At 55.3% G+C, this 24,056-nt stretch overlaps 1 protein-coding gene across 2 annotated transcripts in view; it reads right to left on the bottom strand.

The window, feature by feature from the left end:
• DOCK1 (dedicator of cytokinesis 1) overlaps window positions 1–24,056 on the bottom strand; it is a 402,417-nt gene that overhangs the window by 311,921 nt on the left and 66,440 nt on the right. Inside the window, exons 11-19 of one of the 2 annotated variants that reach the window (XM_058671051.1) lie at window positions 23,918–23,990; window positions 20,056–20,198; window positions 14,704–14,829; window positions 12,248–12,372; window positions 11,257–11,355; window positions 9,550–9,622; window positions 6,266–6,369; window positions 5,150–5,333; window positions 1,119–1,216 (exon numbers count right to left, since the gene is read on the bottom strand). In XM_058671051.1, coding sequence (XP_058527034.1) covers window positions 1,119–1,216; window positions 5,150–5,333; window positions 6,266–6,369; window positions 9,550–9,622; window positions 11,257–11,355; window positions 12,248–12,372; window positions 14,704–14,829; window positions 20,056–20,198; window positions 23,918–23,990 — 1,025 coding nt within the window. The remainder of the gene's footprint in view (window positions 1–1,118; window positions 1,217–5,149; window positions 5,334–6,265; window positions 6,370–9,549; window positions 9,623–11,256; window positions 11,356–12,247; window positions 12,373–14,703; window positions 14,830–20,055; window positions 20,199–23,917; window positions 23,991–24,056) is intronic. The other variant, XM_058671052.1, reaches the window with a different exon arrangement.

Raw genomic sequence — 24,056 nt, 5'->3', positions numbered from 1 at the left:
TTTTCTCAGTGACACAGCAGATCAACAGAAACAAAACACACTCCCAAGTGACCCAGGGCCAGGAAAACGAAACTGAACAAGATTTAATTCACTGGGAGTCGTCCAAAGTATGTTCAGCCATTCACTCACAGTCGCCAATGGAAATGGAGAATTTACGGAACCCAAGCAAGTTCCAAATGCAAGTAACGTTGTCTGAGCCCCTGCAGGAAGAGCAGGACAGAAAAAGATGATTTCAAATCTGAAACTCATGGGAGTCCGTCTGAAGGGTGAGGCCACCAAAACCAAGTTAACTGACACTGAAGGTAAGCAGATGCTGGATCACCAGGGCGCTGTGGAGCAATTATTTCCACACAGAAGCAGCAGCATCCTTCCGCAGCATCCGTCGGGGAGGGAGAGGGACGGGGCTGCAGAGCCCTCACCTGGAAGCCCGCAGTGCAATCGCCTGGTCCAGGAGGAGCATGCTAACAGAGTGCAGGACAGCGGGGAGAGAAGGGCCTCACGCTGGGAAGCGAGTGACACTGACCACAGAAGAAGGCAGTGCAGAATCCGAGAGCCCCCAGACCGGCCCAGCTGACCCCATCTGAATGCCCGGGCAAGCAGATGAAGACACAGAGGTAGAGCGAGCGTGAGTGAGTCACGACACAGACACTCCTTCGCAGCCAGCTGTGGGTGAGACAGGTTTTCTGTCTTTGTGATGCTGCACTTCCCATCGAACTCCCAGCTAACGTGCCCAGCAAGGCCGTGTAAGGTGTTCGAAGTGCTCAGGCCCCTGCCATCCATGTGGGAGACACAGATGCAATTCTGGGACCCTGGGTTCCAGCCTGTCCCCAGACCAGCTATTGTGGCCATTAAGGAATGAATGAACTAGCAGGTGGAAGATCTCTCTCTCTTAATCTGTCTCTCTCTTTATCTCTCTGCCATGCTACCTTTTTAATTAATGAACTAATTTAAAACAGAACAAAGCAAATGAATAAAAAAGGAAGCAGAACCCAACATCGTCACCAGCACCAGGCATTGATAAGGGATAGAGCCAGGGTCCTTACAAGCACGGGAGCGTAGGGGGCAGCATCTGTTACTGTACAGGAGGAAAATAACATCCAAGACCAAACAAACGCTACCTTGACCACCTCGCCACCGTCCACCTTCATCAGCTGCCTCAGGTTCTGCTGCAGCAGGTTGGTGTTGGAACGCCACTTGAGGAGCCCCAGAAGGTCCACTGCAAACAGAGAGCCAAGAATCAGTGCTGGCTGCCAGATCGGCGGCTCCTCTGCACATGAGCTGCTCTACACAACTTTTCAGACAGAAGAGTCAGCTTAGCCCGCAAGCCGCACCTGCTGAATACTTCATTACTTTGTGCAAGGCTCAACACTCGGTGCGGCGGAATTCATGCATCCCAACTGCATTCGCCACAAAATGATTTCCGTGTAGAAGCTTACAGAACACATTCGTGAACCCAAGAAAGCCCAGACTTCCCTTCTTTCTGCAAGAAGACAGTTTCTGAGCTCTGTCATGGCCCAGAAAAGAACTCACCTGCCATGGATGGGCTCCCCAGGTCAGCAGCAATACATAAAAAAAGGTCAACTCACTAACATAAAGTCAGTTACTGATATTGCAGGGGACATTCCTATGTGGAACACTCCTACTGCAGGACAGTCCTTGCACGAAGTCTGAACAGCTAGGAACCTCCCAGCTGGGCTTCCACCTGCTGTCTGTGCAAGGGAGTGTCAAGAAGTTACCCGCCTTAAGGCATCAGGATGTTCTTCAAGGTAGGGAACCAGAGTTCAGAACCTCTCCAGGAAGAACAAGCAGCTACTCGTTCACACGGGAGGTCACACCGTGTCCCAGGTCATGAGGAAAAGCAGGTGGCAGCGCAGCTGACTTCCTGGCTATACTCCCCCTTGAGCCACAGAAAATGCAGCACAAAAAAAGGAGGCGGGAAGTGTTTGTCCTGGGGGCCTGATGCTCACATTTCATATGGAAGTGTCTAGATTCAGGACCAGCTCTGCTTCTGAGGCTAACGTCCCATCAGTTCACAGCCTGAGAGGTAGTGGGGGGACCTGGAGGACCGAGGCCCCGGGTTCCAACTGAACAGGCCCAATCTTCACAGCCACTGGGAGGTGAACGTGCAAATAGCCGTGTTCTCAATGACTCCCTCCATGAAAAAGACGAACCCCAGCTAAGACGGAAAGGAAGACCATGGCTTTGTAATAACTAGATGTCTGCTGAATATCACTATCACTTCAGGATCAAACCATACATGTAAAGAACGGCGAAACATGCATGCCCATGTATCTGATCTTACCCTCAGGTACAGCTGGCAAAATGGGGAGTTAAAACAGAAAGAGGGCAGTATACACAGAGGTGTGGGACATATCCAGCTGTGTAGCTGCTGGCCCACCCGGCAGCCACCTGACCCTGGACGAGTTATGTCACCTCACTCTTCTCTGAACACTGCATACAGCACTGCCTGCAGCACAGCAGTGCTACAAGGAGTAGTGGCACAATGGAGACCAAGTCCACGGAGGCTGGCACGTGCGCCAACAGTGACCGCCACCGGAAGAGATGATCCCAAAGTGGGAGATCTCGCCAGTCAGGAAGTCTCCATATCTAAGCAAAGGCCAGTGATGGCCGAGACTCCGCCCTGGGCATCAGGGTTAGGGAAGATGCCCCTCTCGACAGAAGCAGTGTGCTGTCTCAATTGGGGTGTGTTAGTAATTCAGTGTCACTCAGTCAAAACTGGTGACACGCAGGACATGACGAACGCTGGGGCTGACCTCTGCAGCTCACTGAAGGATAGCACCTGTGGGCACATTAGGGCAGGCCAGCTAGTGGGCAGGGCACACACAGCCTGCCCAGCCCTGCAACTACCACAGGCAGAAGTGGTCCTCCCCTTCCCACTCTGACCCCCAGGGACGCCCTGCAGCAAAGCCCGTTAATAAATCACCCTTCACTCGGTGACATTCTGCCCTCTGATCACACAGCAGGCTCCCTGAGAAGAGGCTCCAGCCTTGGGTTTCTCTCTGAGCCCCCCTCAGCATGCAGCCTAAGGCTGAGCGCTGAGATGGTAACAAAGCTCAATGAATAATTCAGAGGCCGTGTTTCCCTCAGTAAGGGGACCTCACAGCAACAAATCATGGCTTCAGAAAAGCGGCTTCCTCCAACATGAATCCGCGTGGCAGTGCTAAGATGCCAGTTAGGGCATCTCCGCCACCTACACAGCTGACACGCCACCACCCTGGAAGGCGGCATCACGGCAGCTGAGATGAAAGCCCCAGATGCCCCCTGTGCCCACTAACACAACACAGCAGCTCTGCCTGTTGCCTGGCAACAGCCGCTGCTCAGGCCCAGGGAGGGGATTTCCCTGCTGCCAGGGCGACTCCAACCACTGCCAAGTGAAAGCAGGCTTTGCCTTCAATGCCCAGCCCTCTTCCCCAGGGGCATGTGGGCCCACGAGGAGTCTGTGCCGGCATTCAGAACCCTGGAGCCATTCAGGACACTGCCGGGAGGGGAAATGGACTCAGGGTGAAGAATTTCCCAACATGCTTCCAGCACGCGTCCTGCACACCAGCAGGTGCTCAGCACTCACTAACAGTCCAAGTGCCCACAGCCAGGGAGGTGACCAAGGGCACGAGCCACCTGGCCCAGATGTGACTGGAGCAGTTGAAAGTCACCTCTGCCATGTGGGCATCGCCTCCAGAAGCCAGTTCCAGGCTGGAACTCACAGCACTGATTACAGATTATACACACGCCAAGCTCACATTCTCTCCAGCATCCAGGTTCCTCTGCCCCAACACAGTCCCAGATCCAATCCCCTGGTAAGGCTTTTCATCAGCTCAGAGAGACAAAGACACAGCCGCCATCGAGGACACCTCGGACACCTCGGGAGTGCCTTACACAGAACAGCATGTCACCTTGAGGCATTTAGTTCAGGTTAGCCTTCAGGCTTTCGTAGGCAAACTGTGCCCAAGCAGCCAGAAGGTCACTGTATCCAGATGAATCCAAGCAGCCTTACAGGGGTGGGAGATGCATGGGCTACGGGCAAAGCCTTTCTCGTGGGGCACAGAACACAGCAAAGAAAGAGCAGCTGAGGACACTGAGCACAGGCCCAGGTCAGGAGTGGGTGGGCGCCCAGGACACCCACATGCCCCACAGGACAGGGGGACTTCCCTTCCGCCTTCCACTCACCCTATTAAAGCCTCAACAATGATGGTCCCCTGGGCAAAAAACCCAAAATGCTGCAATGATTTATGGACATTCTCCAGAGACCCAATTTGTGCCAGGCACAAGTATTTATAATCCACATCTATCTCAGAAACTCAGAAGGACCAAAACCGGGTGTTCAAGGTCCATTGCAAACCAGCACAAAGCCACTGCACAACGCTGTGACCCGAGCCACTGAGGGACACAAGTGCTAAACACAGGAGTCATATGCAGGAGCCTCAACCGCTTCCACAGCAATGGTGAGCTCCGGAAAAGTCCTGTCCAGAAAGCAACATCTGCAGGGAGAGAGGTGGCATGGGGGTAGGGGACAGGCCGGCAACGCCCGCCCAGGGATGCAAGGTGGCAGCTGCTGAGGGCTATGGCATGTGAAGGTCAAGCAGGGATGTGCGGGAATCCACGAGCGATGCTTGCCTCACACCACAAGGAGGCTGGATAGGTGACAAGAGCCAACTTCCCAACAAGGATAAGGGGAAATTACCTCAACCAGCAGCCAAGAAAGAGGGGACAGAAAAACACTTTATGCCTCACACCCTACAGTGCAGCCCCACTCGGCCCAGAGAGCAGACACTGGGCCCCAGCCTGCAGGCGAGGAAAGCGGGGTCCAGAACTGACCACTGGTCAAGGTCACCTCAATGGTCAGCAAAGGAGGGTTTGAGCCCAGTCTCATCTGACTCTAAATCTCATGCATTTTCCATGAGACCACACTTCCTCAAAGCATTTTAAAGAAAAAAATCCTTATTCTTATTTTCAGACCAAAACCCAAGTGTGGCATGGATGTTGCCTCCTCTTTCCAGTGCACCAACAGATATCCCCAGAGTCATTCCAGAGGGACGTGGTGACCAAGGAGCACATGTCAGCCAGGAGCACAGACAGGCCAAGGCTGACAGGCAGGACCTTGAGGGTGAGCACACCCCGACCCCCGGCTCACCGTTCTGGGTCAGCTTGGTGGAACACACGAGGGTGGAGATCTGGAAGGAGTCCTTGCTGATGGTGCAGCTGCCCAGGCTCTGCATGCTCTTGCCCGTGGTTGAGTGACCCTTCTCTTCCAGCTCCGCCTTCGTGGAGGGAAGACTCAAGTATGTTGCAGCATCTTCCAGTTTCTTGGCTTCAGCCTGTGGGATTAGAGTGGGGACCCAATGACAAACACACATTGTCTCAGGCTTTGTCCTGCAGCTCAGCCACAGGGGATCGCGGTGCCTTCAAGGAGAAGAGTAGCCAGCTGAGCCATCGTCCCCAGCTTCATGCTTTTAACCATCACCACATCTGCTTATGTATTTAAAAGCAAAGCAACACACACAGGGAGACACAGAATTAGAGCTATTCCATATACTGGTTCAATGCCCCAAATGGCAGTAATAGCTTGTCAGGTCAGGTCAAAATCAGGAGCCTGGAACTCCACCGGGGTGTCCTACATGCACGACAAGCACCAAAGTAGGCAGGTCACCCCTTGCTTCTCTCCCAGGTGCATTAGCTGGAAGCTGGGCTGGAAGCAGAGCAGCTGGGATTCAACCTGAACTGCAGTGTGGGAAGCCAGCATTGTAAACAGTGGCTTCAACCCCTGCGCCACGGTGCCCTACATCTGCTTCTTATATGGTGCCATGTAGCTCGACGACTTGCCTCATTCCTACAGATTAACTCACACTCACAGTGCTTTTATACGGCACCTGATGTGTTGGTGCGTATCAACTTTCCTCATTAGGAACAGCAAAAGAGCTGGCCATCATCATTAAATGTTGCGAGCCAGCCAGCCTGCTACTTCCCAACAGCAGGAAATGCCGCCTCAGGGAGGAGGGCGGGGGAGAGGGGAGGACAGCAGCAGCGCCTCGGGAAGGACTTTGGGGGAGAGGGGAGGACAGCAGCAGTGCCTCAGGGAGGACTTTGGGGGAGAGGGGAGGACAGTAGTGGTGCCGCGGGGAGGAGGGCGGGGGAGAGGGGAGGACAGCAGCAGCGCCTCGGGAAGGACTTTGGGGGAGAGGGGAGGACAGCAGCGGTGCCTCGGGGAGGACCTGGGGGACAGCTGCGGTGCCGCTGTGGAGCTCTGTACCTTGTACACTATGAGGTCGTGTTCCCCGTCTCGCAGTGTGGTTCCATCGTAGCGCATGAGCCTCACGAAGGCCAAGGCGAAGATCTTCTCAGATTTGTCTTTGGCTGCAACACAATCAATCATCCCCCTCAGCTACGATAGAGCAGCTTCCCAACATTCCACCAAGACCAACTTGATGGAGACAGCGACAAGACCCCACCGGCAGATGTTCAGACCAAACTAACACCGTGGGGAAGCGGGCAGTGTTCCCCAACGGGCAGTTCCCCTTTGTTAAAACGACCACTGTCCCCAAAGTGGTCTGTAGAGTCAAAGAAATTCCAAGCAGAATCTCCTACTTTTCTTAGAATTTGAAAACTGATTCCAGCAAAAGAAAAAAGGTAAGAAGAGCGGGAGGGTTTGGAAAGAGTCTGCAGGAGGGGACAGGACAGAAACACGAGCATTGGGAGACTGGCAAGGACAGGGACAGCCCGACACCAACACGGGAACCCAGGGGTCACAGAGACGAGTGGGACACACAGCAGGGACCGGGGAGGACATACCACATCGTAAGGAACTGTACGTAGCAACGCAGAGAAAACACAGACCAAACGTCCACTTGGATAAATCACAAGAGGACTGAAGACCTAAAATGTGAACCTCCGGTTCAGCAGCAAAGAAGGCCCGACCCCTGTGTGCACAGCAATGCCACCCTCCATTCTGGGTCTGCGGAAATGCAGCCCCTGCAGAGGGCTGCATGCACACGCATACAGTCCTTACTCAGTTATTCTTCATAGTCCTTATGACTACCAGATGTGGGGATGTGTCAGAGAGAGATGGAGAGAGCAAGAGAGAGCGAGAGCAAGCCAGAGAGAGACTCTGTTGTTATTTACTGGTGGTTGTGCCTACCGGACCCTGGGATGTAAAGGTGTTGTACATTGCTGTTTCCCAGTATAGGAAATAGTGCCTGGCATACAATACGCAAGCAATAAACGTTGGTGCTAGTTGGGGAGGTGGCCAGCAACCAAATCATCACAGACAATAAAGAAAACAAAACTAGGTACTGGCCAGGGTGACAGACGTGACTGGGCAATGCACCTGCTGGGGCAGGAAGCGTCTTCTATGAGATGGACAGCATGTGCCCACCACAGACAGGAAGGAAGGTAGCCATATACTGAGACCAGCAGGGGAATGGGCTCGGCTCGTGGGGACAGGTGACAGGGACAGACAGAGAAGCAGTGTGGGCTGAGTCCCAAGATCCACCTTGAATTCCCCCAGCTTGGGAAAACCGAGTTCAAGACCCAAAAAGATAGCTCTGAACTTCTATACTGAAAATTCTCCTTGGCCAGCTGGATGGCCAGCTGTCTCAGAGAGCAGCACCACACAGCCACCCTCCTGGAGTCAGGGGCCGAAAAGTGTCCGGCCAGCCAGGCCACTGCTCCTGGTCACCATCCCTGCACACAGCAGGCACTCGACAATCCTGCTCCATCAAAGTGTGAATGAACTGAGCAAACAAGAAAAATAAAGAAGAGGAGAACAAGTAAAATATCTGTGTCCTACACATCTTTGAAAAAAGAAAGAAAAAACTTGGTTAAAAAGCTAACGAAGCAGGATTCGCACTCATGATCAATGAGTCTACCGAGTCTGTTCTGACTAGAGAACGCGTGACGCGGCTGTCCACCATGGCTGGCGTCCGCAGCCCCGACCGTGAAGGCAGGAAGAAGTGTACCTGCGGCTGGCATCCTGCGTCCTCACATCGAGCCGCTGGGCTGCATTTGATCAGACTCATTACAGGGAGTTGCAAGGGGGATGGGTCTTCTATTGCAACCTTGCAGAGCCCTGGACACAAGAGCAGGTGGCCTGAGTCCCTGTGGACACACACAACCCACCCAGCCAGGAGGACGTGGGCATTGTGCATCTGCCTGAACTGAAGGAAAACATGATCCACGTGTGTGGAACTGCCACCCAGCTGGCAGGGCGGTGTCGCGTGGCCACATCAGCCCAGGACTAATTCCAGTGCAGAAAGCCTAAAATAGGTCTCTGCCCATCTCCCAGGTGGACAGCAGCCAGCCCTGGCCAGCAAGGGGTCCAACGTGGCCACAGTTCTTCACCCCTTCTTTCTGAACCCTGGGCTCTGGGTAAAGGACTGGCTGGAGAGACCCATCGGCCACCAGCGCGGAACTTCATCGGCCCTGCACTTGCGATGCGCCACATGCTTCCAAAACAGCGCGAGCTGTGGCCACGGAGACTTCATTAATTATGCAAATGAGTCTCGGTGTGCAGAATGATAGCATCTCGCCTATAATGAGTACTTGAAACTGACAAGAAAAACAAGGATTGTGAACATTAAAATGCAGCAGGAGCTGCCCCTCTTGCCCCAGTGTCATTTATTAATTAGAGGGAATGAGCTTGCGGAAGGAGGGAGCAAGCGGCCGAGACGGATCCACTGCGCAGCCCAGCAGCTGCTCCCACGTGTCCATGGAGGCAGCAGTGCAAGCCCACTTTCTGGCTTCAGCGTCCCACCTTCTGAGAGTCCCTGGGCTGTGTGACACACAGCCCCTGCTACTGTACGTGTGCCAGCATTCCACAACCTGCTGAGGACACTGAGCCTCTGCACTGTGCTCACAGCACAGCTCTGCCTGAGCACAGCATCCCGCCTACTGCCACTCCCCATGTGGGTCTTGTTCACATTGCTCCAGCATCTACCTAAAAGCTCTGCCCAGCTCAGATACCAGGGGCCACTAGCACAGCCAAAGAACTTTTCGACGTCTTAAATTCCAAAACAAAGAACATCAAAACAACTTTTAATCGGTTCTCAAAATATATGTGGTATCTGTTGGCAACTTGTCTGGATTTTATCATGAGTATCATTACTATTTAGAGACAAAGACAGAAGACAGAAAGCTCTCATGTACATTTTGAGGCAGAGGCCAAAGCAGAAATGGTCTCCCATGTGGGGAAGAACACAATTCTTCGAGCCCTGATTGCTGCCTCCCCAGCTCCACGTTAGCTGGAGTCAGGAGCCTGACCCCAGAATCGAACACAGGCACTCAGAGGCGGCACAAGGGCAGCTTCACCACCAGACCGAAGGCCCACCTGCCAGCAGCTTCCTGAGAGAGGACGTGGCTAAAGGTAAGGCTTCCCAGGATCTGTTCAAAGAAAGAACAGGTAGAACCACTGGGAACAGGTGAAGGCACAAAGCCTGCCATGTGAAGCCCTCCCTGTGAGTCCAGAACCAGGTCGACCCCGTAAGTGCCCCTCATGTCTCCCCTGGGAACAGCCAGGTGGCAGAGAGCTTCATGACTCACAGTCCTGCGACGACCGGTGGCGGAAGGTGAATCGGAGGTGGCTGCGGTTCACATCCTCAATGGGAATGGCCACCTGCAGGGGGGACGAGGGAACCATCAGTGCCTCCCCATGGGGTGTCACCTGTCCATGCAGCGCAGTATCTGCTCCCACGGGGAGCCACCTGTCCACGGAGCACAGTGCCTGCTCCCACGGGGAGCCGCCTGTCCACGGAGCACAGTGCCTGTTCCCACGGAGAGCCACCTGTCTACGGAGCGCAGTATCTGCTCCCACGGGGAGCCACCCGTCCACGGAGTGCAGTGCTTGCTCCCATGGGGAGCCACCTGTCCACGGAGCACAGTGCCTGCTCCCACAGAGAGCCACCTGTCTAGGGAGCGCAGTATCTGCTCCCACGGGGAGCCGCCTGTCCACGGAGCACAGTGCCTGCTCCCACGGAGAGCCACCTGTCTAGGGAGCGCAGTATCTGCTCCCACGGGGAGCCGCCTGTCCACGGAGCACAGTGCCTGCTCCCACGGAGAGCCACCTGTCTACGGAGCGCAGTATCTGCTCCCACGGGGAGCCACCCGTCCACAGAGTGCAGTGCCTGCTCCCATGGGGAGCCACCTGTCCACAGAGCACAGTGCAGAGTGCTGGGCCTTGGTCCCCTCTGTGCCCTGCCCAAGGGAAAATTGCTCCTGAAAACTGAAGCACCATACAGGATGCCACACTAACTCTGCAAGGCAGCCGGACATCTCACCGTCCTAAGCCTTCCTGCTAGGACTATGTTTTGATAAGGGGCTATTTCCAGAGCCATCATTGTGGTGTGGCACGTTAAGCCACCACCTGCATGCCAGCCTCCCGTTTTGACACAGGTTAGAGTTCCTGCTGCTCCACTTTGCACACAGCTCCCAGTACCCTGGGAAAGCAGCAAAAGATGGGTTAAGTGGGCCCCTGCACCCTCCTGGGAGACCGAGAAGCAGCTCCTGGCTCCTGGCTTCAGGCTGACCCAGCCCCAGCTGTTGCAGCCATTTGGGGGCCATTTAGCAGACGGATGACAGACTCTCCATCTCTCCTTTCCGCCCTTTCTCTCAATGTGAAGCTCTGCCTTTCAAATAAATAAAACAAATATTCAGAAATAATGAGATAAATGAAACTTTTCATCTGCAGCCCCAACACAGAGATCTCTAGCCTCCCAGGCGGGCACTACACTGAGGTGTCCCTCTCTCCGTAAGACAGCAACCTATTGTCCCTGACAGTGGGAGAAAGACCTGCCCAAGAGCAAGGACTGTCCCTGACCCCACATCCAACACCTGACTGGCGGGGCCACCTCCCGCCCAGCCTGCTTCCCACACTCCGCTCTCAGAAGGCCTGTGGGGAAAATGTGCAAGACCACCAGACAGCGCCCTTGTCTGCCACCACAGCCTGCTCCAGGGCCCTCTGTTCTCTTGCACTTGGTGGGAAGACAGCACGCCACACATGACAGGCCCAGGGAAGGCGCAACAACTGCTGTCTTTGAGACACTGTCATTTGTCTCCATGAAAGTCCTAATTTTATGTCCAGAAGGAGATGCGGGTAATGCATTGCAAGGAACGCCGCACGGTTCCTTAGCAACCTTGAATGATTTTGTGGGCAGAGAGGTTGCCGGCGGGTGGCAGAGGGGGATTTCCTTGGAACACAAATGAGCATTTCACAACCAATCCCATGTGTGGAAATGACCACAGAAATGATACCTTAACAGTCTCAAACCAGCGTGGCTGCTTCACTTGGTAGTAAATCACAGACTTGTACTCTGAAATCGCTTCATCTCCAGCTCCCGGGAAGACCACGTGCTTCAAAAGAAGGCATAGAGTCCACATGAGACCTCAAGGAGCTGATCACAGCACCCACCTCCCCTGACACCTGCTCCCCCTCGTAGAAGAAGAGCATGGGTGCCCCCGTAATGCCAGCCTGATCCCCACTGCCACACAGGAAGTGGACAGCCACGAGACTGTCCCCTGACAAGGTCTGGAGACAACACTGTTCCCTGACCCTTGTCCCTTCAACACGAGGAGTTGCAGGAAGCCAGCTGGCTCACTCAGTAAGGCCAGAATACAGAGCAGCAGATCCAGTGACACTGGCCACACGTCACTCCCTCCCTCCACCCACAAGCACTGGCAAGTGGACACCAAACTGGTCCAGTCCAAGGGGTGAGGGCAGTTCTGCCTCATTTCCAGGAGGGCCACCATGCCCCTAGGCATGGGGAGCCTCAGGAATGAGCCCAGGACACTGCTGAGCCAAGCCTATGGGCCGAGACTCTGGGGGTACGTCCCAGGTATGCGTGCTCTGGCCATTGTCGCAGCCTCCAAGCCCCCTAATGGGCTTTGGCGTCTGTAAGCACAGAAGCAGGAGGTCTGGGCCACCATGCAGTGGGACACCAGGGCAGAGCTGGGACAATGGGGTCACAGGCCCACTTCCTGGAGCCACTGCCATGGCTTCCCAGCCCAGACCACAGGACTGTGACAGCCATGCTTTCGGCACTGCTCGTGTGACCGCTGGGCATCAGGAACCTAGGGCCAGGGCTGTCGGCAGCAGGGCTGGGCGGCAGGGCCCAGGGCACATGTAACCCGAGCTGGGGAAAGGGCAGGCACAGCCAACACCTAGCCTGCGGCATGCGCTGTGTGTGCTCTGGCAGCCACTGCGACACCAGGGAAAAGCCAGAGTAGACTACGTGGCCACACCGACCTCCAGCCGCTTGCCGTCTTCATCATACACAGACACCGTCACCTCGACGTTCTTGGCCGTTGTTTTGCTTCCTTTATCAAAATCTCCTTGGACTAATGTGACATAGATGTCATTCCGCACATCCCCTGGGAAAGAGATTACACCTTTGACAACGATCCAGCAGTCACGGCACAACCACACATAGTCCAAAGTGTGACCTATCCTGTCAGTACTACAGCAGAGGACCCAGAAATAGCTTCTGCCAGGATCAAAGTTTAAAAGCAGAGCCAGAGTAATCTTCATCACCATCATCCTCATCATCAGATTTGCTGGAAAGAAGCAAAGCGCCAAGGCCTCTGGTCATGAGCTTGGGTCACCTCTGTGGGTAACAGACAACCACAAAGGCTCCAGTGCTCTGACCGGAGCTGCAGGAACCCAGCCCTTCCCAGCACGTCCTGCCCATCGACTCTGACGTGGTCGCCTCGTTACATGGCTGGCTGCGGTCACCTGAGTCCTAGGAGACCAAGGGCACTTGCTGTGTCACTGACAATGGCCTCACTGTGCCACACTCCCACAGGGCATGGATTCCAGGAGTTAGGAGTTAGACTCCCAAGTGTAGGACTGGGGATGGGGAGAGGTCAACCAGATGTGCTTCTCTGCTGGAGGCAGCAGCCAAGGTCCCTCTGAGCAGAGGGAGAACGGCACTTCCAAGGGAGATGGACCTTTAACTGGAAAGGGCTAAAACCCTGTGAGTTTCAGACTTTCCCCCAGGAGTCAAGAGCCCTTGGTAGTGGTCCTACGGGGGACACTTCTCGAGCTTTCCCAGGAACACAACTCCATGGGAAAGTCAGTGCCCATCGATCCTCTGCCACCTGCCTGACCTCTGTTCGTCACAGGACGCACCAACAATGACAGCAAGGGGTCCACAAGCTAATAGATGGGCACCCCAAAAGTTTTCACTCATTTTGTAACTGCTTTCTTCTGGCTTTTTAAAAATTCTTCTTACCATCTTCCCAATAGGTTGCTGCCAGGGCCACTCTAGCCCTGCAGAAGGAAACATGGCTGCCATGCCAAGGATGCCAGTGAGAGAAGAGAAGAGCGAGTAGGAGGCAGTGCTGCCCCCCACACCACCTCCCATCAGCTTGTCAAACTGAAAGGATGACTCAACCTCCCAGGCTGCCCCGCTAACAGGAGGGTAGGAGCAGCAGCAGTGGGCTTCAGACGCAGGTGCAACTGAAAGTCCTCCTATACTGTCGTCTCAATGCCCCCTGCCCAAGGATGACTCAGCCAACAAGACTGTGGGGGACGCTCAAGCTAGGTCACCCTCCGCAAGCACTGGGCTGCTCTGCAGGGGTCTCAGCACAGTCCCTGCAAGCTTCCACTCACATCAGCCATGAGCTGATCAGAGCCCTGCAGCTCATGATTCCAGTCTGTGCATCCTAATGGAAATGCTCTCAACTGAGCCCCGAGCCCCGAGGTTTCCCTTGAGGATGAGATCCCGAAGGCCACCACAATCGAAGCACCTGGTGGCCGACTTCATCCTAACCCAGACACTCACATCTCAACCCCAATGTACACGCCAAGTCCACACATGTGTCTACTCCCCAGGACATGGCTAAGTTAGCCCGCCTCCTGCAGGCTTGTCCCAGACAGGCTGAAGCCGCTCTGTGCCACCAGGGACAGACGCTGCACAGTGCACCACGATGAGCTAAAGGCTGGGCTTTTTTCCTGCACGTTGAGCTGACACGTGTTCACTCTCCCCAGTATCAAGTGTCTTGCAAACGTAACAGCAGCTCTGAAAGAACACATCTCTGACATAAGCCAAATAGTGACTCTCAGGCCCGTGGACAGAAAGCAGAGGCCTGGACACTGTGACAGTCCCACGGTGGGTAGCCGGGCCCCCACTGGCTGTGTGGCCTCCAACTGTGGCTTCACCATGATGGCGATAGTTCAGTGCCAGCTTGCAGGCTCCTGTGAGACCCAGCAAGTGTCGGTCAGACCCCGAGGTCTCCTGATGAGCACACGGGATCACTAATGTGACTGGTACTTGAAGACCGAAGAGTCAGATGCAAAGCTGGGAGGTCATGGTTCGCCTGGGTCCTGTGGTCAGCAGCACAGTGACACCTCAGCTACAGCAACCCCAATAGCTGATGGACACTGCCTGGGCAGGTGTGGGCGATCAGTCATGGGCATGGTCTCTCTACTCACCCCAGGTCGGTACCATGCTAGGCCTCTTTATTCTTTTAAATCAGATGTCAACCTGGGGGTCTGACCGACAGCTGTCTCCCTCACAGGGATCTGGGTGGTCCTGGGATGCACCTGGGAGACCAGTCCCAGGTTGGGCTTCGGCCTTCACCAGCCACAGCTCAGGGCCTCCTGGTTCATGCAGGCCACTTTGCACATGCACTCTTTGGGGCCAGTAACGTGTCCACTCCCCCTCACCCCCACTGCTGCACAGCACCCTGAGCCAGTCTTACCAGGCATGATGATCTCTGGGAAGCCCGTCTTGCGAGCCACGGCTGTGCTCCGGTCAACCAGATGAGGAAACTCTTTGCGAATCTGGTGCATATCACCAGGAAGCAACTTCAACGTTACCCACAAACCTGCGGGGACAACAGGTGCCTAAGCCACGTGTTCTCACGTGCCTGTACAAGTATACGCACAACCAAATGTCAATGAGTTAGCAATTGTGAGCTCGCCATTCAGTTATCTGGAGAGAAAACCGGATGTGCAGCCCACCACCTGGGCCACGGTGCTGGGTCCAAGGCAATGACCTGCATCTGACTGGCTGGGCCACAGGGCCACGCTACAGCGACAGGCGCCCAGGCTGGAGCACACAGACAGCACCTGCACTGGCCACGCCAGGACCAGGGAGTCTTCCAGGCTGATACACACAGACCATCAAGCAGAAGGCAGCGTTCTTCTAGAGGTGGACAGAAAAAGGCTGTCACTCTGCCATTATCCAGGAGGACAAGAGCGCGGGAGGACTCACCAGCCCATGAAAGCTTCAAGATGCTACACAGCAACCGTGGCCCCCAGATGGGCAGCTACACGGGGCTGTGGTGGGCCAACCAGCCCGCCCCCGCAAGGCCTGGGGCCACCACAGCCCAGGGGGCACAGTCCACGTCACTGTCACCCACACACAGGATAGGAAGAGCAAGGCGGCAGAGGGCATCCTGGAGAGAGCCCGGGCATGCGTGTGCAGAGGGCATCCTAGGAGAGAGCCCGGGGCACAGCGTGTGCAGAGGGCATCCTGGGGAGAGACCGGGGCACAGCGTGTGCAGAGAGCATCCTGGAGAGAGCCCAGGGCACAGCGTGTGCAGAGGGCATCCTGGAGAGCCCGGGCACAGCATGTGCAGAGGGCATCCTGGAGAGAGCCCAGGGCACAGCGTGTGCAGAGAGCATCCTAGGAGAGAGCCCGGGGCACAGCGTGTGCAGAGGGCATCCTGGAGAGAGACCGGGGCACAGCGTGTGCAGAGAGCATCCTAGGAGAGAGGCCGGGGCACAGCGTGTGCAGAGGGCATCCTGGAGAGAGACCGGGCACAGTGTGTGCAGAGAGCATCCTGGAGAGAGCCCAGGGCACAGCGTGTGCAGAGGGCATCCTGGAGAGCCCGGGCACAGCATGTGCAGAGGGCATCCTGGAGAGAGCCCAGGGCACAGCGTGTGCAGAGAGCATCCTAGGAGAGAGCCCGGGGCACAGCGTGTGCAGAGGGCATCCTGGAGAGAGACCGGGCACAGCGTGTGCAGAGAGCATCCTGGAGAGAGCCCAGGGCACAGCGTGTGCAGAGGGCATTCTGGAGAGAGCCCAGGGCACAGCGTGTGCAGAGGGCATTCTGGAGAGAGCCCAGGGCACAGCGTGTGCAGAGGGCATCCTGGAGAGAGGCCGGGGCACAGCGTGTGCAGAGGGCATCCTGGAGAGAGACCGGGCACAGCGTGTGCAGAGAGCATCCTGGAGAGAGCCCAGGGCACAGCGTGTGCAGAGGGCATTCTGGAGAGAGCCCAGGGCACAGCGTGTGCAGAGGGCATTCTGGAGAGAGCCCAGGGCACAGCGTGTGCAGAGGGCATTCTGGAGAGAGCCCAGGGCACAGCGTGTGCAGAGGGCATCCTGGGGAGAGCCCGGGGCACAGCATGTGCAGAGGGCACACTAGGAGAGAGACCGGGCACAGCGTGTGCAGAGGGCATCCTGGAGAGAGCCCAGGGCACAGCGTGTGCAGAGGGCATCCTGGAGAGCGCTCAGGGCACAGCGTGTGCAGAGGGCATCCTGGACAGAGACCGGGCACAGCGTGTGCAGAGGGCATCCTGGAGAGAGCCCAGGGCACAGCGTGTGCAGAGGGCATCCTGGAGAGAGCCCAGGGCACAGCGTGTGCAGAGGGCACACTAGGAGAGAGACCGGGCACAGCGTGTGCAGAGGGCACACTAGGAGAGAGCCCGGGGCACAGCGTGTGCAGAGGGCATTCTGGAGAGAGCCCAGGGCACAGCGTGTGCAGAGGGCACACTAGGAGAGAGACCGGGCACAGCGTGTGCAGAGGGCATCCTGGAGAGAGCCCGGGGCACAGCGTGTGCAGAGGGCATCCTGGAGAGCCTGGGCCACAGCGTGTGCAGAGGGCATCCTGGAGAGAGCCCAGGGCACAGCGTGTGCAGAGGGCATCCTGGAGAGCCCGGGGCACAGCGTGTGCAGAGGGCATCCTGGAGTGAGCCCGGGGCACAGCGTGCGCAGAGGGCATCCTAGGAGAGAGCCCAGGGCACAGCGTGTGCAGAGGGCACACTAGGAGAGAGCCCAGGGCACAGAGTGTGCAGAGGGCATCCTAGGAGAGAGCCCGGGGCACAGTGTGTGCAGAGGGATGCGTGGGGAACAGAGCTCTGAGTGAATTCTCTCAAGCACAAACCTCACTAAAGACCCAGGATAGGGGACAAAACACATATTTTCAATCACTCAAGGTCAGGAAATGGAAGTGTCTTCCTGGTTGGGAAGGGTTGTCGCGCTCAGCTGGCACTTGTCCACCCTGATGGTTCCGAATCACTGAGCTCTACAGAGCCCATCTGTCCAGCCAAGTACCCATCCGCCCTTGACACTTCATGTTCATCTGTGTGTACCCATGTGAGTCTGTGCGTCTACACGTGTTCCCAAACCCTTGTCCATGAGTAGCCTGCACAGGGAGCAGTGTAGGGTGGCCTCCAGTGGGCACATACAGGGAACACCAACGCAGGCTGGCTCAGCTTTGCCTAACCCCACACGTTAAACCCTGTCCTTTGCCAATGAATAGTCAAAGAGCTTTTCCACAAACAGTCTGTTTAATAAGAAGATTCCCTGTGGCTGAGGAGGTTCAAAGTTATCTGACTTTCTGCCACCAGGTGAAATCTTTGTCCTGCTGCCCCCTGGCCAGCCCTCCCGTTTATTCCAAGGGATCCAGTGAGCGCTTGCCATGTGCCAGGCAGGCTGCAGGCACAGAGATGAAACGCCTCATCATCTCCCTGGCAAGGGCTTCCATTTCCCCTTAGGTGCCAACCAGTTCTGTGTCCAAGGGGCAGAGAGGCAGCTGCAAGCACCCATCGGGGGAAGGGCGGAGGCAGGTGTGTGTTCCAGGCAGATGGACATGGCATTCTCCGAGTAAGCCTTGGCTCAGGAACCCAGCAGGGACCCGAACGGCGAAGGGCCTACAGTCCATCAGAAGGGGACAGTGGGGTAGAGAGGAGGGCATGGTCCAAATTTAAACGCTCTGTGGGCCAATCAGGAGTGAGTTGGTGAGACTAGAAGGGACCAGGATGCAGGGGCAGGCCGCTGCTGAGGAGGAACTTGACCAGAAGGGGATAGAGAGACCAACAGAGGGAGAACTGAGGGAGAGGAGGGGCAGCACACAGAGCCAGTGCCCACAGCTGCAAACATGTTGGCAGATGTGGGTCCATTAAAGTTGGTCCAACAGAACACAGAATGCCTCACAATGGGAGTTCAAACAGAAAGGAGAAACCAGCTGGTATGGAGGAGCCAGGAGGGGTGGCGTGTACTCAGGGCCTCAGAGCACCCAGTGTGCCCTAGAGCAGGCAGGACTTGGGCAAGGCACTCTGCATGAGGGGCAGGCGATGGTGGGAAAGTACCAAGAGGGTCGGGGAAGACAAGAGCATGCAGCTGCAAGAGCAGCAGGGAGCCGCAGGACTCGGGGCACGGAGCCTGTGCTGCGTTGTTGGCTGCTCTTCCATACCTCCCTCCTCTTCTTTATAAGATACTAAAGTCTAGAGGCTGGCATTACGGCATACCAGGTAAAACCACCACCCATAAGGCTGGCATTCCATATGAGCACCAGCTTGAGTCCAAGCTGCTCCCCTTCCGATCTAGCTCCCTGCCAGTGGCCTGGGAAAAGCAGCAAGACAGCCCAAGTACTAAAGTGGGAAGCCTGGAATAAGCCCCAAGCTCCTGCTTCGGCCTGACTCAGCCTCTGCTGCGACCATCTGGGGAGTAAAGCAATGGATGGGAGCTTGCTCTCTCTCTAACTCTTTCAGATAAATAAGTCTTTGAATATATATATGAAGTTCCAGATTGTGGAGGAAAGTTGGAGAACAGTAAACAGAAAAATATCCCCAAAGGGGTGGGGTGGGAGACACTTGCAGCACTGCTCAACATCTGCACTGGTAACTGAGCAAGGCAGCTGATGGCTACCCTGCAGAGGAAGCACAGGGCACGCACAGAGGTGGCCTTGGGGGGACACCAAGATGCAGCAGCGGCCTGACACCCCAGCTTCCCAGCCCACAGAAGAGAGAGAACATGTGCAGAATATTCAAACAGCAAGTCCTGGGAGGGCTTGCAGCCTGTGGGAGACCATGACCTTCAGGGGTCCAAACCAAACATATGGAATGTTTGTTAACCACCCTCGAGAAAATTCGCTGTCTAAATCCTTCACTTGCTCGAGTGTCTGAGCTCGTAGACTCCTACGTGGGTGACCCAATTTAATTTGTTACAGCTCTATCTGAACATGGAGATTAGATTTTCCTGATTCCATGGAGTTGGAAAAGCTCTCTTCACAAGAGGAAATGAGGCTGATCCGCAGCTAAAAAAAAAAGTCCACCTGGAGTAGTCACTTGTTTAACCAAAATAACTCAGAAACCATCGGCACCTGTCACATCAGCACGTTGGCAGGTGTTTGGGGATCCCCGTCGGCCTCCAGCACCCAGCACCTCTAGGTCCAGAGCTCAGAGGAATTTTCACTAAGTAAAACAGAGTACAGACACCATGTGGAAGACCAGGATGGAGTCCCAGCCCTGACAGTTGCAGCCATTTGGGGAGCAAACCAGCGAAGGAAGGAAGAGCTCCCTGTCTGCATCACCCTGCCTTTCTAATAAGCAGAATGAACCTTTTAAAAAGAAGTAGAGGCCCGGCGGTGTGGCCTAGGGGCGTGGCCTAGCGGCTAAAGTCCTCGCCCTGAACGCCCCGGGATCCGTATGGGTGCCTGTTCTAATCCCGGCAGCTCCACTTCCTATCCAGCTCCCTGCTTGTGGCCTGGGAAAGCAGTCGAGGAAGACCCGAAGCTTTGGGACCCTGCACCCGCATGGGAGACCCGGAGGAGGTTCCAGGTTCCCGGCTTCGGATCAGCACAGCACCGGCCACTGCGCTCACTTGGGGAGTGAATCATCGGACGGAAGATCTTCCTCTCTGTCTCTCCTCCTCTCTGTATATCCAACTTTGTAATAAATAAATCTTTAAAAAAAAAAGAAAAAAGAAGTGGAAATGCCCATGTGCCAAGCACAGGATGAGCATCCCACACATTCTCCCACACCAGCACCAAGCCTGATGCAACCCAAACAGCGCTGTCCACGTTCCCATGCGTGGGTATACATACCCTGCCCCTTGTGGTTGACCTCTTTGGCAGCGATGACTTTGTTGATGACAGTCTGGAGGAAGTCATTCTCCCCTGCTACCCTGGGTGAAAAACGGGATGACATGTTCAGCGGCTTGTGTCGAATGGCGTCGTCCAACGCGAGCCTGGAGGGCACGGGACGGGCAACACCACAGGAGACAAAGGGATACAGAGACCCGTGGGTCACGGTAACAGGGGGGGCACAAGAGAGCATCGTCACCAAGTGCGAGCGTCATCGTGAGCCAACGCACGACAAAGGACAGGATAGGTGACAAGAGAAACAGGGAAAAGCATTGATCAGGAAAACGTGAATCGGAAGAGAGAAGTCGGGCACACGACGCCAACCCTCTCCCCCGGAGGCCTCTTCTGCAACCCCACCAGACCACTCCTCTCCAAGGCACTTGTCTCAACAGGAAGGTGGCCACAAGGCATTTAATTGCCAGGGACATTATGGCCATTTCCGCAACACCAGTTATTCTGAGCACTTCACAGTTTAGGCAGCAAGAGTCTGTGCAAAATCAAGCACATGCCACATGCATACACACACATACACGCACAGTAAGACTCCTCCAGACGAACTGCATGTGGAAGCCTTCCACCAGGCAAGTGCCAGGCCCTCACGTGAGAAGAGGAGCAGGGTCATGAGAGAAGGAGGCTAAAGACCAGCAGCCCTACGAAGTGCACCGCTGGGAGGATTGCACAGCACAGGGACCTGCCAGCTCGTGGACCCGGAGCCACGGCAGAGGCAGCCCCAGCAGACACCTGCCAGCTCGTGGACCCGGAGCCACGGCAGAGGCAGCCCCGGCAGACACCTGCCAGTTCGTGGACCCGGAGCCACGGCAGAGGCAGCCCCGGCAGGGACCTGCCAAGCTCGTGGACCCGGAGCCAAGGTAGAGGCAGCCCCGGTAGCATGTGCACCTGCCAGCTCGTGGACCCGGAGCCACGGCAGAGGCAGCCCCGGTAGCATGTGCACCTGCAACTCTGCAGTCTGCCCAGAAGGAAGCGAGGATGCTGGAGCCATCCTGGAGCCACACAGCTCCAGGGAGCAAAGGCAGGCTGCAAGGACTCTGGCTCAGAAAGACACAGACTGCGCACTGTGCGCACGGTGCTTCCTTCCCTGAAGTTATCCCTGCCAGGCAGTAAATCAGATTTAATGGAGCAAAAAATGGTTTCCTGGGCATGACATTTGCCAGAGAGCTGGTTTCATTGCTGATTTTGCCATTAAAACCACACCTCCGCTTTTGCGTCTGGCACTACAAATACTAATCTATTTATTCGTCTTCCTTCAACAGAGTAAGAAGTCGCAAATTACTTAAGCAGCATATCTTTTAAAAAGCCTATGTTCTACCCAAAGACAGCAAAAGACGGAGCAAGGTACAGGTGGGTCTAAAAAGCTGAGAATGAGTCCCAGGAAACCTGCAAATCTGTAACTCATACCAAACATACTTTCCAAACAATACTCCAAGATTTTTTTTCCGTCCCTCACTTTTCAAAGAAAACTCTGGCAGCCAAGCAGTGTAAGAGGTCTGAGGTCTAATCTAGAATGAAACATTGAAAACAGCCAGGGGGTGTGCTACAAGAGCCTTCAAAACGACTCTGGAACAGAATTAAAGAGATAATGGTATCTGGGTGTAAAACAAACTTTGAGCTCCACACATTCAAACAGCATGAAAATGCATATTACAAAAAAACAAAAATAAACTCTAGGAGCAAAATCCACAGCATTTCTGCACCAAAATAAATCTGTCTTTTAATTATACTTCCCCACAAACCGTTTGAAATACCTTCATCTTTCTCAAGGGCAAAAGAAGCAATTTTGGCCACCAATTTTGTAAAGGTGTTCTTTCTTTATTATCACAGTATCTGCCTGTGTTCCCAGCAGATGCTCCCACGTTCTCTGGGGAAGGCCCCAGATTCCACAGAAGCACGCTCTCCCAGGGACCATCCACCATCCTCAGAGCCATGTCACTCGGCAACACCTCCCGCGGCAGCTGCCCACGTGGGACTGCACACTCGAGGGACGAAACTTTTCATTATCTCACTGCAACTGACTGCACGACCCACAGGGGGCTAGTGGCTATGGCACTGGACAGCAGAATTAACCAATGGCACTGAAGCCACACAAGTCCTCTCCGCCTGCAGCCATGTGTGGAGATACATACACACCTGACGGGGCTTGGAGGGCAGTGCAAACAGACTGCCCTGTGATCCTGCTGTCACAGAGATGCCCAAAAGGCCTGAGTGGTGTCACCACCTCTGCGTGCTCTCTGACCAGAAGGCCGGCCGGCGCACAAAGCCCACGAGGTGGCCGCGCGAGCCCTGGGTGGGGCAGCATGGGAGGGGCGAAGAGAAGCTTGCCCCAGGGAAAGGGCACCCCCAGCCCACAACAGCACACAAGGCCCACCTTCCTAACTTCCAGCTGTCTCTGGTGTGATCTGACATGAGCACAAGCCAATATGAGGACCAAAGGCAGCACACTGGATGCCACAGCACCCACCTGTCAGTGCAGTGGGACAGGACCTCAGGGGACTTCACTGTCAGTGCAGTGGGACAGGACCTCAGGGGACCTCATGGGACCTCACGGAACCTCACTGTCAGTGCAGTGGGACCGGACCTCAGGGGACCTCACTGTCAGTGCAGTGGGACGGGACCTCAGGGGACCTCAGGGGACCTCACTGTCAGTGCAGTGGGACCGGACCTCAGGGGACCTCACTGTCAGTGCAGTGGGACGGGACCTCAGGGGACCTCAGGGGACCTCACTGTCAGTGCAGTGGGACGGGACCTCAGGGGACCTCAGGGGACCTCACTGTCAGTGCAGTGGGACGGGACCTCAGGGGACCTCAGGGGACCTCACTATCAGTGCAGTGGGACAGGATCTCAGGGGACCTCACTGTCGGTGTAGTGGGACGGGACCTCAGGGGACCTCATGGGACCTCACGGGACCTCACTGTCAGTGCAGTGGGACAGGACCTCAGGGGACCTCACTGTCAGTGCAGTGGGACGGGACCTCAGGGGACCTCACTGTCAGTGCAGTGGGACGGGACCTCAGGGGACCTCACTGTCAGTGCAGTGGGACGGGACCTCAGGGGACCTCACTGTCAGTGCAGTGGGACGGGACCTCAGGGGACCTCACTGTCAGTGCAGTGGGACAGGACCTCAGGGGACCTTACGGCCCTGGTGGGATACTGACTCTTACAAGTACAGCACCCCATTCTCAGTCCGCCTCGGGCTAGGAGCAGGACTATCCCCAGAGGGTCAGAAAACACCGCTGAGGGACCTCCTAGTTTCAGTCACCAGGGAGAACAATACCAAATTCATTCAGACTCTTTCACGGGTTCTATAGTTCAAGTCCGAGCCACATAAATCCTACGGCATGGCAAACACAGAAACGGTCCACGCACTCCAAGCAAAATCCACGGTGGGAAAATCAGTGGCACTGTGAAAGGTTCTGAAGTATTCTTTCCCACTTGACTAAAGAACTCTTTATTCTGTTTGCTTTTCTATTTTACAAACAGCAAGCTCTCATGATAAAAGTGTTCTATGGTGAAATGTGAACAGCTACTAGAATAAATCAATTATGGGAAGACACAGTCACGCTCAGAGCAGAATTGTAATTCTTTTGATAAAGCAATTCAGTGATCACAGGTAACACGCACTCCGGAGAGCACAAACAAACCTCAATCTGGGATCCTCACGGTTTCCACATGCAATCGCACTGATTAAACACATTTTCCCATTAATATAAATTAATCAATCCCTACTTGTGCTGAATGTGTAATCTTAATTACAAACATGGGATTTCTAAACCATATCTATCGGAGAACTTGCGGGGCTCCATACTTACGGCTGGAAGGGGATGAAATGCTGTTTATCTTCATCGTCCACTTTTCCATTTATGATGTCTGTCACATCCATCACTGGGGACAGGGAGAGAACACAGAGGGATTGCTTTTACAAACCAGAACCACTGAACACAAGCCCAG

The sequence above is a fragment of the Ochotona princeps genome, chromosome 13 (genome assembly GCF_030435755.1).
Source record: "Ochotona princeps isolate mOchPri1 chromosome 13, mOchPri1.hap1, whole genome shotgun sequence".
Taxonomy (NCBI): Eukaryota; Metazoa; Chordata; class Mammalia; order Lagomorpha; family Ochotonidae; genus Ochotona; species Ochotona princeps.
The sequence above is the reverse complement of the archived record's forward strand: the minus strand, read 5'-3'. Positions and strand labels throughout refer to the sequence as shown.